Source organism: Lithobates pipiens, unplaced genomic scaffold (assembly GCF_037356315.1).
Source record: "Lithobates pipiens isolate NorthernLeopardFrog02 unplaced genomic scaffold, aLitPip1_a1.2 Scaffold_22, whole genome shotgun sequence".
NCBI lineage: Eukaryota > Metazoa > Chordata > Amphibia > Anura > Ranidae > Lithobates > Lithobates pipiens.
In genome coordinates, this window is record NW_027507784.1 from 197,880,920 (window position 1) to 197,901,863 (window position 20,944).

At 41.0% G+C, this 20,944-nt stretch overlaps 1 protein-coding gene across 3 annotated transcripts in view; it reads left to right on the forward strand.

Annotated features, from left to right (window-relative positions):
* The window catches only part of KATNIP (katanin interacting protein), a 189,438-nt gene that overhangs the window by 92,128 nt on the left and 76,366 nt on the right, over positions 1–20,944 (forward strand). For all 3 annotated transcript variants that reach the window (XM_077448812.1, XM_077448813.1, XM_077448814.1), the window contains 3 exons: positions 1,251–1,396; positions 11,555–11,628; positions 14,096–14,156. In XM_077448812.1, coding sequence (XP_077304938.1) covers positions 1,251–1,396; positions 11,555–11,628; positions 14,096–14,156 — 281 coding nt within the window. The remainder of the gene's footprint in view (positions 1–1,250; positions 1,397–11,554; positions 11,629–14,095; positions 14,157–20,944) is intronic.

A 20,944-nucleotide genomic window follows, 5' to 3' on the forward strand; every position in this document is an offset into this window, starting at 1 on the left:
CCATAAATCTATCCCCTATTATGTAGGTGGTATAACTTTTGCGCAAACCAATCAATATACGCTTATTGTGATATTTTTGGGGGAAAAAATGTAGAATACATATCGGCCTAAACTGAGGAAGAAATATGTTTTATTATTATTATTTTTTTTTTAAATTGGGATATTTATTATAGTAAAAAGTAAAAAAATATAATTTTTTTTTTTTTGTTTATTGCGCAAAAAATAAACTGCAGAGGTGATCAAATCCCACCAAAAGAAAGCTCTATTTGTAGGAAAAAAAAAGAGCAAAATGTCATATGGGTACAGTGTTGTATGCAGTTGTCATTCAAAGCGTGACAGCACTGAAAGCTGAAAATTAGCAGGAAGGGGGTGAAAACGCCCTGTATTGAAGTGATTAAAAGAACAATCTCTCTTGTAGATGTAGCAGTTACAGGGTTGAGGCAAACCATTTCTGACAGGGGTGCTTAGAATGATCAGATTTTACTTATTTAAATAAAGCCTTTATCCTAAAGGGAAAAAAAATATTGCTGTAACTGCTTATAGCGTGTGAGCTGAATTGATCTTCAGTTTGTTCGTTTATCTAAATCTGCTAATACATCTAACACTACCCTCCTCCCAGGCTGACAGTGATGCTGGCCAAAGGTGCCCCCTGTGCTCCTTCATCCACAGTTATGGCACTCTAAAACAAAAGTTGTGTTGTGTTCACCAGGTGAAAACAGAGGGAAAAGGCCTAAAAAAAATCAAAATAAAAAATCTAATGATTGGTAAACTGGAATTATATATAATTTGGTTTGGGTTTTATTACTGCTTTAAGCCTTAAACATGGCCTTCCTACAAAGTATTTAGGGATTTCATCCCTGACATTTCTGTAGTTCATAAGTCCACCCAGTCTCTTTTTATATGTGGTTATCCAAGAACCTCTTCCTATAGAGCAAGAAAGGTGTTTCCAAAAATACCTACTATATCTTCCATAATTGCAAAGCCAATTCAGGTCCAAAGCACACTACTCATCAAGGATGTCTGCATCACCCTGGTACAGTCAAAGGTTATATTGCCACTTCCCTTGTCTAAAGCCATACTAAAACTATTGTGAGCAGAAAAATATTATGAAACACTAGATATGTCACAAAACAAATGACATGCTTAAATAAAAACTACCACTCAAATGAAGATTGCTTGTATATATCTAAAATGGAAAAAAATGTGTATTTCAGTTGTACTCTTATAAAAAAAATGTTGCTTTGTTTTAGATCCAGGAAGTCGACAAGCAAGACCACTATCTGCATCCAAGAAAAACATTTCAAATAGCCAAGATCCTGACCATTCAGCGTATCAAGTTATAAATGCAATGCGACAGGAAAATGAAGCAGTTGAAAGAGCAAACAGCAGACAGACAGTAAGCCATCCATTAGCTGTAAAAATCAACACTTTAACATAAAATAATTGAGCTGAAGGGTAAAATCCAAAAATTAGCAGCTTGAACACCATTAGAGACAAAACATGGTAAAACCATATAAACCAAACTAAAATGCAGTGCTTGTCAAATGAAATGTATGTATGTATGTATATGGATTATAAAATGTCCACACAAACAAAATAATTCTACCATGCAGAGATTTATTTGATTATCTCACCTACAATTCACAGTAATGTGGAAAATTCCTCCAGGAGAAAAAACACTCTTTGCTCCCACACCAGTGCCCAAATCAGAGGCTTCCTGGAATATTATGACTCTCAAAATGAGAGGTCATATAGCACTTGAAAATGATTTGTTTATATTCTAGATATATGATGTTGCCACTGCTCTTCACCATACATATCGGCAGCCACTTAGGGGAATACGCATTAAAAAATTAGAACGCTCTTCACGTGTAAAATAAATGATATCATATATTTAATTAAAAAAAAAAAAACATACTAGTCATGTATGAAAAAAATATAAACAGCTGTACAAATCAAACTATCCTGGGGAATATGCAAATCAATTCCAGGTTGCATAATATGTTATGACATCTTGAGCATTGGCTCTGCCCATGTCTGAGCCCATGCTCATGACATCGTAATGTATTACGCTGGAAAACCCTTATTTTGTAGCGGAGACCACAGAGGACTTTCTTTTCTCTGCATTCTATGAGGCACAGACTGAGTCAAGATAGACTTTTCCCATTGGACAGGACGCCAGGATTGGGTCTTGGATTAGAGATGTGTCTCCGTTATTTGGGTTGTGGACTCTTTTTAAGGGAGACAAAAAAAGCAGTTGAGACTACTCAGGGATTCTCATCCATGCAGTTTGAAGGGTTTTGGGGTGATCTGGCAAAAAGGGTAAACTTACAGTTTTCCCAGGATTGTTAAAGTGGAACTTTACCCATAACAATTTGATAAAAATAATGTTCTTAGGAAGGAACCTACATTCCATGTTAATAATTACCGGTATGCTACTAAAATGAGTGTGTGCTGTAAATTGCCTCCAGCATTGCTTCTGTTCTTGCTGGAGGCTGCCATTTTGCTGAAGCCCAAAGCCCCAGCCATAAATCATAAAGCGGAACTAAACCCGTTTGATTTAACGATTTAAAAAAACAGTTACTTTCCTGGAATGGTTTACTAACTGTCACATTTGCTGGTGTCATAACTGATCACATGTGGAGCACCAGGGCAGTTGCAGATCAAACAAACATATTTTTTGGCTGTAAAGGATAGGAGGGTTTAATTCCGCTTTTAGACCCCTTTCACACCACACCGCCCATTGCATCTGCGGTAAAACGCCGCTATTTTACGATTTGCGGCGGATTTGCGGCTCATTTCGGCCGCTAGCGGGGCGCTTTTACCCCCACTAGCGGCCGCGAAAGGGTTAAAACCGCTGGGCAATACGCCGCAATAGCGGCGTTTTGCCGGCGGTATTACAGCGCTGCCCCATTGATTGCAATGGGGAGCAGCGGTGGAGGAGCGGTAAACACACCACTGCTTCACCGCTCCAAAGAAGCTGCTGGCAGGACTTTTTTCTGACGTCCTGCCAGCGCACCACTGTAGTGTGAAAGCCCTCGGGGCTTTCACACTACACACAATGGTGCAGCTTCTTTAGGGTGGATTGCAGGCGCTATTTCTAACGCTATAGCGCCTGCAAAACGCTCTGGTGTGAAAGGGGTGTAAAGGCCCGTACACACGATCCAAAAATCGGATGAAAAATAACGCTTTTGACGCGATCGTACCATAACGCTTTCGACGCGATCGTTAGTACAGTGCTTTCAAGAGCCGATCACGACAGTTCATCCAATTATTCGATTGGACAAGCACGAAAATTTTCCTCATACGATACCAGATCGTACGATTTTTGTTTAGTCAGTTCAGTTGTCATCTGAAAATACAATCCAAATACACTACAGCACACGACATCCCTTACGATTTTTTTTTTCTGTCGTACGGAATCTTTGTGCCTTTAGTAACCTATTCAATTTCTACTTGCGACTAGTGAGCGAAAAAAGTCGGATGATCTGTCGTCCGATTTTCGGATCGTGTGTACGGGGCATAAGGCTGTCAGCAGATCGGCCTCTATAAACTTGGCAGTGCCAAAAAATGCCTAAAAATAGAGAGCAATGGAGCATGTGCAGAGCAGGGTGAGACCTTGTATTGCTGGATTTTAAACAGTAGACCCTTATTTTTAATGTTTTACATGGCTATACATGCAAAAGGGGCCAGCCTAAAGTGATCTAGCAAGACTTAATTTTCTGACTAGAGTTCCACTTTATGTCCTGGAATGGGACCCAGAATTTGGAGGCCGAAAGATTTTGCGTGGGAAAGGGCCTTTACCCTGTCCATAGAGACTGTGGTCCTTAAGGGGTTAAACTGCCTGCAAGAGAGGGCGGAACCAGCAGGTGTCCGAGGTACCAAGATGCTGCTACTGAGCTCTTGCGATATTTCTAGACCCCTGAAGCATGTGGATATGTTAAAAATCTTGAGAAGGGACAAGCTTGTGACTGCAGTGAGCCAAAGTCTTATTTTCTGTACCAGAAATGTGGACTGTTTTGTTTAATTTTTTCCAGACTAATATAAAGCTGTTTTAATTTACCTTTTTGGAAAATAAAGACTGTTGCTTTTACCAACAGGACTGGCTGGTGTTTCTGGCAGTCAGTAGAACAGTGGATGGTGTGTGGACAGTGTCGGTAGGGCAGTGAACGGTGTCAGATGTTTTTTTTTATTTTTTAATCCAATGCTTTTTTTTTAAGGTATGCAACGTATATTGCTGGTACATATTCACATGGCCATGCCATTCATTGACACAGCTCTGTGAGAATAAACTACAAGCCCTTTCTGGCTTGTAGTTCTCAGTGAACTACCGCAGCACTGTGGAGCACACAGGCACACAGAGACACTCTGCAGGAGACCTGCATGGCACCAAAGATCTGATCGCTGGCGCAATGCTTTACAAAAAAAAAAACACAAATAATTGCACATTTTTTTGCATGCAAAAACGTGAACTGAACGTGAATCGTTTAATGACCTCCTTGCACCTATTTCAGGCACAGGGAGGGTTGTTCCAGTTCTTTCAGAAGAACTTTTCAAGTTATCTATTCAAATATATTCATGGTCTCAAACCAAATGGGGGTATCTGCCCATTATTGGACTTAAAGAGGTAGTGAATTTGTTTAAAAAATAAAAATGTCTCTCCGTAAGTTAATGGCATAATGTGCTAGTATGAATCGCTTACCAGCACATTATGAAAGACTTGTAAAACAGATCCCTCCAGTGGTACTGTTACAGCTGACAGGGCTTTCATCTTACCCTGATGTTTCTTCTGGGTTTGCAGGTTCTGGCTCTATGAATGGGCAAGCTGCGGTGATGTCACTTCTGCACATGCGCACAGGTATCACGGCCACAGCACAATGCTCTGAATGGACAGCATTCTGGAGAGTGCCATCCATTCAGAGTGCCGGGTGCATGCGATGGTGATGTCTCTGGCTGCTACAGTTGTGAATATCTCCTAATTGGGGCACTTTAGGGGATATTCATAGTACTTATAGATAAGCCTTATTTATAGACTTACCTGTATGTAAAACTGAAAACGTGGACTTTACTACCACGTTAAACAGATTTATTTGTGTACCAAAATTCCAGTTGGAATAAACAAGATTTGTCATTTCTTCTCTTAGCCTTTGTACACACGGTCAGAGATTCCGTCAGAATCTTTCCCATCGGACCGTTTTGTCGGATATTCCGACTGTGTGTGGTCTGCATTGGACTGTTTCCATCAGAATATCCGACAGACCAACTTTTCCAACTTGCCTGTAAAATTTTCCGACAAAATGCTCCGATCGGACATTCTCCGATCATGTGTAGCCTACTCCGACGGACAAAGTGCCATGCATGCTCAGATCAAATTCCTAGACCAAAGCTATTGGCTACTAGCCTGAACGTAGTCCTGTCGTAACAAAATAACGTCATCACGTTATGTACAATCGGATTTTCCGACAACTTGGTCCGACCGTGTGTATGCAACATCACTTCTGGACCTCTTCCGGAATTAATCCGTCGGAATAACTCAGACGGATTTGGTTGTCGGAATCTCCGACCGTGTGTACAAGGGCTTAGACAAGAAGATTTCTGGCATCCATAGATATACAAGATGCCGACCTGAACATGCTCATCTTCCCCCTCTTACACCACTTTCTGCATTTTGCTGTGGGAAACAAAGCATACTTAGACTTCTGACGGACAAGCCTTGGCCTTTTACAAACAGAACAGACTTACTGGCCCAAGGCCCTCTATTTCATCCTACTTCTCAGTCACTAGCTCCACCGACATGGCTGTTGAAACCCAGGTCCTAAAGGATAGGGGTATTTCTGACTTCCCACCTTACTCAGAGTAAGAGAATTCAACTCCTGCAAGATTTAGCATCACACATGGAAGGCTTACTTTGGTAGTGCAAAGGCAGATGGCTGAATCCAAGGAATACTCTATCACTTATACAACTCCAATTCCAAAAAAGTTGGGATGTTGAGTAAAATCTACATAACAGAATGCACTGATTTGCAAATCTCGTAACCCATATTTTATTCCCAATAGAAAATAGAAAACATCACATGTTTAAACTGTGGAACTGCACCATTTTAAGAAAAAAATAAGATAACTTTGAGATTGATGGTAGCAATACGTCTCAAAAAAGTTGAGACAGGGCCATGTTTACCATGGTGAACAATCCCCTCTTCTTTTACAAAACGATTTTGTAATCGTTTGGGAACTGAGGAAAATAGTTGCTGGGGTTTTGGGAGAGGAATGTTGTTCCATTCTTGCCTGATATAGGATTCTAACTGCTCAACAGTCCTGGGTCCTCTTTGTTTAGTTTCAAGATGTGGCAAATATTTTTAACTGGTGAAAGGTCTGGAATACAGACAGGCCAGTTAAACATCTGGACTCTTTTACTATGAAGCCATGCTATTATTATAGATGCAGTATGCGGTTTATCATTATCATGCTAAAATATGTAAGGCCTTCCCTGAAAAAGATGTCTGGATAGGAGCATACAATTTACCGCTCTAAAACCTGGATATATCGTTCAGCATTGATGGTGCCTTTCCAGATGGGCAAGCTGCCCATCCCATACAAACTAATGAAACTTTACACCATCAGAAATGCAGGATTTTGAACTGAGCACTATTAACAAGCTGGAAAGCCCCTCTCCTTTTTAGTTTGGAGGATGCGGCACCCATGGTCGCCAGTACGAATGCAGTGCCATCTGAGGGCCCGAAGATCACAGGCATCCAGTATTGTGTTTTGGCTTTGTTCCTTGCGCACCAAAATTTCCTTAGATTCTCAAAATATTTTGATATGTACTGTTGAAGATGATATATTTAAATTCTTTGCAATTTTACATTTGCCAAAAATTTTTTAATTATTGTTACTCGCAATTTTTAGATGCAGCTTTTCACAGATTGATGAACCTCTGCCCATCTTTACTTCTGAGACACTGACTCCCTTAGGTGGGCTTTTTATATCTAGTCATGTTACCGACCTTTTGCAAAATGTTCTACCAGCTCTTCCTTGTTAGTACCACTTAATTTGCCATCTTTTTGTTGCCCTGACCCAAATTTTGAGATATGTTGTTGGCATTAATTTCAAAATGACCTTGTACACTGTACAATTTCTCAGTTTAAACATTTAATATCTTTTCTATTTTCTCTTGTGAATAAAATATGGATTTGCAGATCATTGCATTGTTTTTAATTGGATTTAACACAGCGTCCCAACTTTTTTGAAATTTGTTTATTGACCTTTCTTCAATCTTGTCCTGACTATCTGTGCTGAATACTTCCAAGGGACAAGTTTCTGACGGAAGTTGCTTATATAAATCCCCCAATTTGGCCTCCTATGCCACCTTGGAATCACAGCCTGGTGTTCCATCTACTTCAGAGTCCCTCCTCTTTGAACTGAATAGAACCATTCCTTTAGAGGACCTAACATGTAAAGTTGCCTTTCAGGTGGTTATTACTTTTGTTGTTGGTCCCCGCCCAGCTTACTATATATACAGAATGGCACTGCTGGGCTAAACCCCATACGAGTATGTCTTCCTCTTACGCGGGCCCGCTGCACTCTCCTACTAAGTAGGAACAACAATATGTCTCCTCCCCCAGTCAGTCTTATCCCCATACAGTTAGAAAACATATAGGGAAACACACATTTAACCCCTTGATCGCCTCCTAGTGTTAACCCCTTCCCTACCAGTGACATTTACACAATAATCAGTGTATAAATGTCAATGGTCCCAAAAATTTATCAAGTGTCCGATCTGAATACCGCAGTACCACTAAAAATCACAGATCAGCGCAATTACTAGTATATATAAATATATAAAAATGCCATAAATCTTTCCCATAGTTTGGTTTGCACAAAAGCTATAGCGTCTACAAACAATATACGCTTATTGCATTTTTTTTATTTATTTTTTTACCAAAAATATGTAGAAGAATATTTATTGGCCTAAACTGGTGAAGAAACCGTCGTAAAGCAACGCAGTGCCAAATTGTAAAAAGTGCTCTGGTCAGGAAGGGGGTTAAACCTTCCGGGGCTGAAGTGGTTATATCTGTTATGTGCACTTTTAAGTCTTTTCTTGTTTTGGAAAAGGATTATGTGGTCTTGAGACCAAAATCTTTTTTTCACCTAAGGTGCTCTCTTCTTTACACTTCAATATGGACATTGTTCTTCCGTCCTTCTGTCCTTCAGCAAAATTTGAAAGAAAATATAGGAACCAAAGGTTCCAAACCCGTGCAAACCAGTAACCAAAAAACAAACAAACCACAATAAAGAACTGTGTGTTGTAAAGTGGAAAAACACCTATAATGTGAAAAAAATTTAACAAAAGAACCACACTCTTTTATCATAAATTACATATCATGAATCACCATAGTGAATAAACAAACCTTCATTTAAGTTATTAAAATATATAAAAATTGTTTAGTCCATATATAGATTTATAGATTTCACACGTCAATAAACGTCCTCATTGAGAGGTTCCGCTCCACCTCATGCAGACATGCACTCACCAGACTTAATTGGAGTCAAATTGCCCATATGGGAAAATCCAAGATGTCATACTTGAGGTCACCGGAATAAATCCAAACAGCTGCTGTCATCCATTCAATATATATATAATCGCATATTCAAAGCCATATAGAGGGGGAGAGGAAAGGATACTCTCATGGTGCAGTAATTCGAAAAATGTATTAAAAAAAAAAAGAAGGCTGTGTTGCACTTACATCAAAGAAGACAAGGATCAACATGGATTGTATAGGAATCGCCAGTTGGTGCTCCACCTGCATTCCAGGTGACTGGAAATGACCTATCTCAAACACTACCCAACGCCGCTTCGTCAGCCTATATCTGTTGTCTTCTGACCGAGTAAGATCTACAGCCAGGTCCATCTGCACTGTGAAGCCCCATCCAATGAGCAGATAATATTGCCCGAAACACTTCAGAATTCATCCTGCTGCTTTTGTCAGCAGTCACATCATCAAAAAATACAAGAGAACCAGTTCCATTGGTAGCCATACATGCCCACGCCATGACACTACCACCACCATGCTTCACTGATGAGGTGGTAGGTCTTTGGATCAGGAGCAGTGCCTTTCCTTCTCCATAATCTTCTCATCACTCTGGTACAAGTTGATCTTGGTCTCATATGTCCATAGGATGTTCCAGAATTGTGAAGGCTTTTTTAGATGTTGTGTGGCAAACTCTAATCTGGCCTTCCTGTTTTTGAGACTCACCAATGGTTTAAATCTTGTGGTGAACCCTCTGTATTCACTCTGGTGAAGTGTTCTCTTGATTGTTGACTTTGACTAGATAGTGTTCTTGATTTTGCCAACTGTTGTGAAGGGTGGTCTCTTCACCAGGGAAAGAATTCTTCGGTCATCCACCACAGTTGTTTTCCGTGATCTTCTGGGTCTTTTGGTGTTGCTGAGCTCACCGGTGCGTTCTTTCTTTTTAAGGATGTTCCAAACAGTTGATTTGGCCACACCTAATGTTTTTGCTATCTCTCTGATGGGTTTGTTTTGTTTTTTCAGCCTAATGATGACTTGCTTCACTGATAGTGACAGCTATTTGGATCTCATATTGAGAGAAGACAGCAACAGATTCTAAATGCAAATAGCACAGAACTGTGTGGGTGTCCCAATATTTATGGATCTGACTGTACCATAGCTCCTAGAGGTCCCTCTTTTTCCCTCCTTGGCACCCAAAAGAAAGCATGCCTAGACCTGCATTTGGCACTTAGTATTCTGGAGGGACACGTTTCTTTCTTCTGTCCATCCTATTGCAGAAACCGTTGGCTTTCCACTCTCTTGTAAAAACCCCTATCAAGTTTGTCTCTGAGTTGGCAGCTCTTTCTTGCAAAGAACCTTTTCTTATCTTACATAGGGCCACATTGGTCCTGAAAACCCAGACCCTCCTTCCTCTTCATGTTAGTCTCTTAACTTCCTTTCAAGTGAGGATATTGTTCTCCTTTCCTTATGCACTGCTTCAAAACACCCCAAGGATATTTCACTCCACTGCCTGGATGTGGTCAGAGCAGGTATGGGTATACCTACAGTACATGCAACATCTTCCTTTACAAAGACTTAGTCCCTTTTTGTCACCCCTGAAGGGATGACAAAAAGGAGCATCCTACTTCTCTTCCACCATTGCTAGGTGTCTCAGGTTGATTCTTTCCTAGTGATTACACCCCCAAGGAATAGGTTCCTCCTTTCCCTATTAGGCCCCATTCCACCAAATCTGTAGGTGTTTCCTCAGTATCAAACATCCATTTTGCAGGTTTGCACGGCCACCACCTGGTCTTCAGTACATACTGTACTTTTATTTTTATCATATGGATGTTTAGACCTCTGCCAATGCCAGAAGGTGATTCAAGCTGTCATTTGAGTGTTTCGGATTCACAGACCCTTCCTTTTTGCAGGCTTGTATGCTGTTTTTTCCTGTTGTTGCCCACCCCTCAGTTTATAGCTTGGGGACATCCCACTTTGTAAACGTCCTGTACTGTATGATTAACACGATGTGAATGTTAACTTGCAAGTAAATTCCACATCTTGAAGTACAGTACAGTAGAACCCCCCCCCCCCCCCCCTTACCATCCACTCTTTCTCTTAATTGCCTGCTAGGGGCATTCCCAGCAAACCTTTTGCCAGTGTTCAATCACCTGCAAGTTGCTGCATGTAACCTATGGTCTATGACTTGCTGTACTCTAAAATATGGTGTTCAACTCTAATTTGCCTCATCCTGCAGATTGAAATATAGGGGCATCTATGTCCCAAGTGACCAAGCAATTTACAAATAACTCAGTGGTGATCCCAGTGTAGGAAAAAAACGATTCAGTCCCAGCGACTGTAGCAGGACACAGGGTCACACAATGAGATTGGAGGAGAAGCAGTTTTAACCTTGGACTGCGCAGGGTTTTTTCACTGTCAAGGAGATAAGGATGTGGAACTCTCTTCCACAATTGGTGGGGACAGTGGGGAGTATTTGATATTTCTAAAAGACTCTTGGACGTGCATCTTAAAAAACACAACATACAGGACTATGGGAAATGATTATCGACACCGACATGCTTACACCTACAGAGGTTGAACTTGGATGGACTATTGTCTTTATTCAACTTTACTTATTATGTAACTATGTATTTTTGGTACATTTGGGTATATTCTTGTTACTAGTATAGTAGCTTGCTTTTCTGCTGCTTGCTAAAATATTTACAGCATGTCATCAAGCCTTTTTGATCCAGACCTGACACCTTTTAAATACATGAGACATTTTGCTTTTTTTTATTTTAAAATGTATTGTTTTCTGCAATTTGTTTGGGGCTGTGTTGCAGCGTGCACTGGTGTGAATGGGGGCTTAAAGTTTTTACAGAAATTCTCATTCATCCACTTTTGGAGTTGGGCTTTAAATGCAGAACATGCTAACCTGCTCTACATGTAATGCTGTGCCCCAGTTTCTATGCATTATTATTATTTTCACCATTATTACTTTTTTCACTTAATGTATGATGCTTTTGTGCGTTTGTGTTTTTGACCAGTTCTTTGACCGAGAAAAAAAGAATGAAGATATAGTTTCACCAGCTGTTGAAAGAATTGCCCCTCTAAGTTCAAGGTAGAACTTCTATTTTAATTTGATTTATTATTTTTCAAACATGTTTTTCTTTTTGTTAAGGAAAGTTTACCATAAACATAATGATTCTTGTTTTTATAATGACAACTATTTGGGATTCTGGCTAAGCCTCACCTAGACCAGGACAAATTGGGGTTTATTTACTAAATGTGGAGAGTGCAAAATCAGGCTCACTTCTGCATAGAAACTAATCAGCTTCTAACCTCAGCTTGTTCAATTAACCTTTGGCAATAAAACCTGGAAGCTGATTGGTTTCTATGCAGAAGGGAGCCTGATTTTGCACTCCCTACCTCCTCTAGTAAATAAACCCCATTCTGTCTGTAAACTGTGGGCGGTCCCTTAGCAAGACCCTAACAGTCCTGGTGGATGATGTTCCAATGTTAAATTGCTACCATAGGAATTTACCATTTTTTTATCTGTGTTAAGCACATTGCTAAGGACTCAGATGCCCTTTGGGCAAAGTTTTCTGCACATCAGAATTGGGAGTTTCTCCCAGAGGTGCTACATTTATTTGTAGTTGGGTTAGGAGATTCTCTCTGGCAGCTTTCCTGTGTGGGTCTAATGGTTCAAATGAGGTGCATTTTGTGGCTCAAGTGTTGGTCGGAAGAGCTCCCAAAAATCTCCAACGGATGCCTTTTGAGGGCCAAAAGCTATTTAGCAATGCTTTAGATACATTTATTCACAATATTGCTGGGGGGAAAAGTACACTTTTGCCATTAAAGAAAGGTGGAAAAGGCAACAGGGCCTTAGTTTTCTGGATTTAAGAAAAATGCCTTTCTTCCCTTCCAGGCATCGGGCTCGACACAAAAACCCAGCACCCCCTTCCATAAATGGAACTAGACTCCTAAGTCCTCCAAGGCAGGTGATGAGCCCACTTTCCTGTAGGAGGCTGCCCCTACTGCTGGCTTCTGTGTCAATTTGGACACAGGTTGTCCTGAAAATATGGGTCAAGAACATTGTGTTCAGAGGCTACAAGTTGGTGTTTTTGCACCTTGCCTCCTTCAACAAATGCATCAAATGTGCTTTTTGCCTACAGCAGAAAAGCATTCAAATTCGGCAATCGGGCTGCCCTTTTTGCACTAGACCCTTCAGGGTACTTCACCCTACTTCAGGGTTTCCTGGTCAGGGTACAGTCTGGCAGTGGTACAGATGAATAATCGTGGCAGTACTAGTGTTGGGCTGCTCTCAAAGAAGTGGATCTCATTTGGACCCAGGCAGAACTCCATGTCCAGCCCTGTCTGTGGTGCACATTCAAACTGAGGTAACGTTTTCATAGCTGTTACCTCAGTTTCAGGGTCTGCGTTAGCAGCCCTGTACTGTATAGCACTGTTTTCTGTGTCTCATAAGCTCTAAGTTGTTTTGAGGCTCAGAGCCTCCTTCTCAACCACGGTGGCTTCCACTTTTCACCTTAATAAGGTCACGGTTTTGCAATCTTTTCATCCTGCTCCAAAATATTCTAAGGAGCTTGCTTTCTACTATGTGGATATGGTTTGGGCTATGAGAGTCTACCTTTTCGGCTACAGCTCCATTTTGTCTCTCTTGACTCCCTGTTTTATTACCTGAGGGTTCTTGGAGAGGGGAAGCTGCTGCTTGTTCCACTATTGCTAGACAGATTCTAAAACTCATCATTCAAGTTTATGATCTGAAGGGGAGAGTTCCCCTTTCATATAAAGTGTCTTCCACTAGAAATGTTGGGGCTTCATGAGTTTTTCAGCTTCTGGCCTTGGCCCCTCGGGTCTGCTGCTGACACGTTTTTTGCTAAGTATTTATCAGGTTGATGTTTGGACCTTGGCAGTTTCTCTCAAAGGACCTGTAAGTGGCCTTACCTTAACTTGTTATGGTTTTTTGTTTTTGGACCTGTTAGCTGTTGTTTGATGTGTTATCTGTCCCTCATGGGATTACTTTTGGACATCCCAATGCTCTAAGGATACCATTCCTGTGTCCTGTCATGTACAATAAAGAAACCAGGATTTTTGACTTGCCTGTAAAACCATTTTTTAAAGCATATCACAGGACATAGGACCCTCCGCTCTGTGTTGATGAAACACAAAAATTAAACATGCTGAACGTGTGAGGGTATATTCAGGGCAGGTTTCAGCTTTTCTTTCCAGTATCCAATTACCTGGAGATGGAGCTTAACCCAGTGGTTTAGGAATATTGTTTGTGTCCTGTGATGCACTTTAAGAAAATAATTTTACAGGTAAATTATAAATCCTGTTTTATTGTACTAACATCTCTGAACTGCAACTGAAATCTAGTCCTAATAAATAACTGAAAGTGATGCCTAAATGTTACATTCAGCAAGTAAATTTACCGCAAGTCATATTAACTATACCAGCATTTTGAAGCTTTGCATGTTGTCTTCAATAAGGTGAAGTAAGTCTAATTATTGTATGGTATAGTGCAATCTGGACTGCTACAAGGCTTTTTTTTTTTTTTATCCTCTTAGCCAACAGAAGAAAATTATTAAAAACGATGATGACAAATCTTTATGCATTCACGATACAAAGGTAAGCAAATTCAGTTATAATTTAACAATAATAACATATAGTATGCCAGTGAGAATATTGCTGTGGTAAGACAGTAGCCTAAATACTATTAGCACTAACATTGGTTCCTTATGTGACAAAAAATAACATTCCGTGGAAAAAGGTATACCTACAAGCAAAACTTTTTTTTTTTTTTGCATAGAGTGGAAAGGGATGTTTGGTTTTTATTGCTGTCTGTGCCTCTGTTTGGGAGAGTCGCCCTCTTTATCTTTGAAAGTAGAAGTAATGCCCCGTACACACAAGCGAATTTTCCGCTGGAAAAATCTTGGATGGTTTTTCCGACGGAATTACGCTCAAGCTTGGTTTGCATACACACGGTCACACAAAAGTTATCTGAACTTTCGACCGTCAAGAATGCAGTGACGTATGGCAGTACGATGAGCCGAGAAAATTAAGTTAAATGCTTCCAAGCATGCGTCAAATTGTTTCCGAGCATGCGTTGGAATTTTATGCATCGGAATTTCTTATCTGAACTTTTTCAGACCGAAAAATTTAGAGCATGCTCTCAATCTTTTGCTGGCCGAAATTCTGCCAGTAAAAGTCTGATAGAGCATACACATGATCGCATTTTCCGACCAAAAGCTCTCATCGGACTTTTGCTGGCGGAATTTCCGATCGTGTGTACAGGGCATAAAATAATATCCCAAATGAACATTGAGGGAAAATCTTACAATGGGCACACTACTGGTGATTCTAGGGCCAACAAGGGTTTCGCTCACTTTAAAGAGATTTCCAAATGGTAAAAAAAAAAAAAAAAAAAAAAACTGGCATTGGATATAATGCTCCCTTTATCCAAATGTCACCATTTCAAAGGTGCATGCAGTTTTTAGGTTTGACATGCTGAATATCTGTTTGCTTAGCACAAACTCATCTTTTATATTTTACCAAACAATTGGATAATACTGTATATGGTGTTTGTGTGCAACAAAATTACCTTTAGTGTATTTTTGCTGAAAATTTGCACTTGATAAACTGTTGCACTAAAATCTTGTGACATAAAAAATAGAAACTACAAACATTTTATTTTCCAGGGTCTCTACTTCCAGAAAATGTATGTGTTGGGGTTTTTGGTAGTAATCAGGCCTAAATTGATTTCTTTTTAATAAAAAAAATGCTGTTGCAGCAAGTAGGTTACAGTGTAACTAAAGGCAAAAGTGGATGAACTAAGGAAGGGTTTATAACCCCCGTCCAATTAATTTTTTTTCTTTTGCCATCCGTGTCCCATTGTGGAGATTTTCCTTTGCTTCCTGTCCCACAGCCAAAACAGGAAATGAGAAAAAATATCTCCATCAGGAAATCCCGGGACATCACCAGGGTTACCAGAACTTTCTGGACTTAGGCCCCCAAGGGGGCACCATTTGAAGACTAACACAGATACTTCAGCACCTCTGTTATCTTGGCAACGTTTTAAGACATGTCAAGGTCACATTAAAAATAATGTATTATTGTCCTCACATTTGTTTGATTGAAGAAGGATTCTTGTCATGTTTTATTTTTTTTAAGCTATAACATTGATAAAATGTATTCCTGTCAGCACCAATGTATGTAATTTAACAAAAACAGGTTTATAAAGGGATTATTTTCTTCTCCAAGCAGGTAATCTGATCAGTATTGGTTTTGTCCTTATTCTGTATACAATACAAATTGAATGAATGCTCAGTAAATCTCATCCTGAAGCAACTGTAAATTTTTTAGTCTGCATTCAGGGATTCTCATTTTGTCATGGCAACAAACTATCATAATCATTTAAATCAGTTCCCTGTTATGGACACCGCGCCGATCCTGAGGAGCTGCGGGCAGGAGTTTTTAGACGAGGCTGTGGCTCCGGCCTGGTCCGCAGCGTCCAGCCTTGTGGACTAGTCCGAAGCCGCGGCCTCGCCTAAAAGCTCATGCCTGCAGCTCCTCAGGACTGGCGCTGTGTTGCCGCCGGTCTTATTGGGGAAAAAAAAAATTCTACAAAATCGATTTGCTGAAAATTTAAATCTATTTGACCTCTCAACTCGATTCAAGATTTAAATGGATTTTTTCCCCAGCCTTAATGGCAATGAGTTCTGTATTGTTTTCCATTCTGAATGGTACACAAACTCATACAGTATATCTGTCAATCATTCACCTGCACGCCAACACACAGAGCAGTGCAAAGCATGCACTGTATTGCTCAAAAGAATAGCACATGCTTTTTTGTAGGTAGAGGCTTGTTAAAGGACTCGTTTAACCACTTGCCCGGCAGATTCATGACCAGGCCATTTTTTTTATATACTGCACTGCGCTATTTTAACTGACATTTGCACAGTCATGAAACACTGTCCATGAATGAAATATATGTAATTTTTCCGCACAAATAGAGCTTTCTTCCCTGAAGTCGCCCTCCATCCGGTGTCTCTCCCTGCTGATCAGCGGGTGTCAGCGTATAACCATTGGCCGGCACCTGCTAATTGGCATCTGCCATGACTAATTACAGCAGAACCAATGCACGCCCCCTATGTGGAAGCATACGGGTGTATGTATATGGGATTCTGCACAGAACGCCCGCCTGTAGCAGTAAATTGGTAAATCATAATTGCCTTAACCCTTTTGTTGCCAAAGCATTTTTTTCTTTAAATTTTTTGGGAAAAATCTGAATGTGTGCATATTTGGTCTGATTAATAGAAAATGTGTTCCAGGCGCTACTGACTGAAACGTCACCCAGTGTTGGATTGGTATGGTCACAGCTCAACTGTGCTGCTGTCCAGTAGAATAGGATTGAATGCTAGGAAACGGAAAACAAACAAGGCTGACAGCGCTCAGGAGCTGGGATAATTGTAGATGGTGGCTACAATAAACCACAGTATCTCTAGTAAACTTGCTGGCAATTTATTCACAAGAATCTCTACACCAGGCAAGATCACTTTACCAGAAAGACCTGAGCCTGCTGAATAAATCTAAAACAGGCTTAAGGCTGCCATTGGCATTGAAAGGGTAAATGCAACATGTGTCAATACATGCACGGATGTACATGGTCCTAGGGATGAAAAAGAAGGGTTTTTGGGCACATGGCGCACTAGGCTCAGTGCCTCCATTCCTAATTAGAGGAGAAAGGAAGTTGGGACTTTAAATAAGGTTCATGCAAAACAGTTGGTGAATGAGTGTAGGGACACTTTCATAGATCATATGTATATATAGGTGGAGTCATACAGCAATCCATATAAAAAAAATAGTGTTGAGAGCAGTTTTCATTGAACAACATCAACAGAATGTAAAATAAATTATATTTACATTAATTCTTACATGAATTGGCAAAAGATTAATGTATAACGTATCAAACATATAAACGCATAGTTGTAAAAAAATAGTTGCATCTTAGAAGATTTCCAGTTTCGTGGAATATTCCACTTTTTTCTCAGAAGCAGGTGCAATGTGCGTAACTATATAAAGTATATAAATAACATTGTAATCTGATGATTAAACAAAAATAAGGGAAAGGGGGGGGAAGCCCACCTAAAATGAAGGAACTTCCCTAGTTTACTCACACATCAGTTCACAGGTCAACATGTAATGCGGTGGACAGAGGGCCATTTGGGGATGTCTGCACTGTGGGAGTGCTGTACTCACTGTACATATGAGAGGATCTCACAATAAATGCAAATCTTTATTGTGTGGTCAATGGTAACTTAGTCCACAATCCCAAAGGGGGATCTATGAAAAATATATTTAACGTACCGTATACATAGTAAATGTAAAAAATATAGCTAGTGCCTTAATAACATAGATCATGAGACTGGTGATTAGATCCCAAAAGGAAGAAACCAAAGAACCCATTATGGAAATATTGTGCTAATATATCTTGGCATGAGTATGAAAAGTGATCAAAAGTACAAATGCTCATAGATCAGTTAAAACCCAGGAGTAAATTACAGATGTATAGATGGATAAATATCCAAAATGAAAGAAGGAAAAAAGGGAGAGAAAAAGACAGGTAGAGCCCAAGTGAGGTTTCCCCATGGGGGACTTGTGAAAATCGGTACCAAATAGATGAAAAAAGTGATAGAGCAACAATAGCCAATTTAAATTACTTAGTTAGGCATGGTGTATCCAAACTCCAAGGTGTGGTGCAAAATGTTCCAGGGAGGTGGAAAAGAAAGTGAGTGGTATATACATTTGTGCTCATACGTTTACATACCTTGGCAGAATTTATGATTTCTTGGCCATTTTTAAGAGAGTATGAATGATAACACAAAAACATTTCTTTCACTCATGGTTAGTGTTTGGCTGAAGCCATTTATTATCAATCAACTGTGTTTACTCTTTTTAAATCATGAATGGCAACAAACTATCCAAATGACCCTGATCAAACGTTTACATACCTCAGTTCTTAATACCGTGTATTGCCCCTCTTAACATCAATCAGAGCTTGAAGTCTTTTGTGGTATTTGTGGATGAGGCTCTTTATCTTCTCACATGGTAAAGCTGCCCATTCCTCTTGGCGAAAGCCTCCAGTTCCTGTAAATTATGCGGCTGTCTTGCATGAACAGCACATTTTGAGATCTCCCCAGAGTGGCTCAATGATATTGAGCTCAGGAGACTGAGATTATCATATAAATTTACTCACCGAGGCCAAGATGCAGAGAGCGGTCGCTGTTGCGACTCGGCGCAGACCTCCCCTGAAGGTGGCACAGGGGGTGGTTGCACCAAGAGGCACAAGCTACCAGTAGGACAGTCACTTGCTAGTAGATCAGCAGGTAGCTTGAGCAGAGCTGAAACCTGTGTGTGTGTGCTTGTGTGCTTTAGTTTATTCCTATTGCACACAGCTGTGCGCCAGAGCGCTTTACCCGTGCGCATCCTATGACAGTGCCCCTCCCGAGGAGCGGCCTCCGGACGCCCAAGCTAGCCATCAATTCCGGATGTTGCTGATGGAATGTGAAGGACCTGATGGAGCGTGAAGGTTCTTGGATGGTTCCCAGGAGTTATCTTCTGAAGGATACCCCTTCCATTTTACCAGATATTGTATTTGTCTACCGACTTTCCTGCATCCTAGTAAAGCTTCCACTTCAAATTCATCTTCTCCATCGATCTTGATGGGTGGAGGAGGAGGCACTTCTCTTCCATTAAAAGGACTAGGAACCAATGGCTTCAAAAGGGAGGCATGGAAAACCGGGTGTATCCTGTACGATTCAGGGAGAGCTAGTTCAAAGGCTACAGGATTTATTACCCTTTTGATTTTGAATGGTCCTATGAATCTGGGACCCAGCTTGCGTGTGGGACAAGGAAGTTTAAGATTAGTGGCAGATTGCCAGACTTCCTCGCCAATTTTAAAGGTAGGGTTCTCCTTCCTTCCCCTATCATGGTATTTCTTGTAATCATCCTGGGCCTTCTGTATGGTCTCCTGGATCCTTTGGAAATTAGATTGGATGGCGGCTATCCGATCTTGGACCACAGGAACAGTGGATTCTGGGATGGAGTTGAGGAGGAAAGAAGGGTGAAACCCACAGTTGATCCAAAAGGGAGTCTGGTTGGTAGTTGTATGAATTGAATTATTGTAGGCGAATTCTGCATATGGCAACAGGGCCGACCAATCATTTTGAGATCCTGAACAAAAGCAGCGAAGATACTGCTCAAGGGTTTGGTTTGTCCGTTCAGTTTGCCCATTACTTTGGGGATGATATGCTGATGACAAACAGATCTTGATTTCCAGTATCTTGCAGAGTTCTCTCCAGAATCTAGAGGTGAACTGTGGACCTCTATCTGATGTGATACTGCTGGGGACCCCCATGGAGCCTGACAACCTCCTTAATAAAGATATTGCCAGTTTCCAGAGCAGAGGGGGTACCGACCATAGGTAGGAAATGGGCCATCTTTGAAAGACGGTCGAATACTACCAGAATTGTGGTGAAACCTTCCGAGGGCGGTAGCTCCACAATAAAATCCATTGACACGTCTGCCCAAGGCCGGTCAGGAATGGGCAAAGGCCTTAACAGGCCCCAGGGCTTGATCTTTGCTACGCTGGCACGGTACACAAGAGGCAATGTAAGTCTGGCAGTCCTGTCTCCAACCTGGCCACCAGAAAGAACGAGAGATCAGTTCCGCTGTTTTCTGTGTCCCAAAGTGGCCGGCCAATTTGTGATCATGCCAAGTCCTTAGAAGTTGAGTCCTAATCTCAAGGGGAACGAAGACCTTGTTTCGGGCCCAAAACAGATTGTCACGTTTTTCCAAGGTAGATAGGACTTGGTCATTGCAATGGACTGAGACTGTTTTGATGGCCGTAAGTAAGCCAGGCTGTGGGAGTAGAAGGAAGTTGTGAGGCAACAAGATCGTACTAAGCTCCGTTACCTGGGAGGACTCAGGGAACATGCGCAAGAGCGCATCCGCTTTGTTGTTCTTGGATCCGGGCCGGTACGAGATATGGAACTGGAATCTTGAAAAGAATAGCGCCCAACGGGCTTGACGGGCTCTTAAGCGTTTGGCAGTCTGCAGATATTCAAGATTCTTGTGATCTGTGAATATTGTGATGGGATGAGTGGCTCCTTCCAAGAGGTATCTCCACTCCTCCAGAGCGAACTTGATGGCCAATAGTTCTCGGTCGCCTACGTCATAATTCCTCTCCGGTGGGGTCAGCTTCTGAGATGCGAAAGCCACCGGGTGTAACAAAGGTTTAGGTCCTTGTCATTGTGAGAGGATGGCTCCTGTGGCTGTCTCGGAGGCATCTACTTCCAGTACAAATGGTAGTACTGGATCGGGATGCCGTAAAATAGGAGCTGAGGTGAACAAAGTCT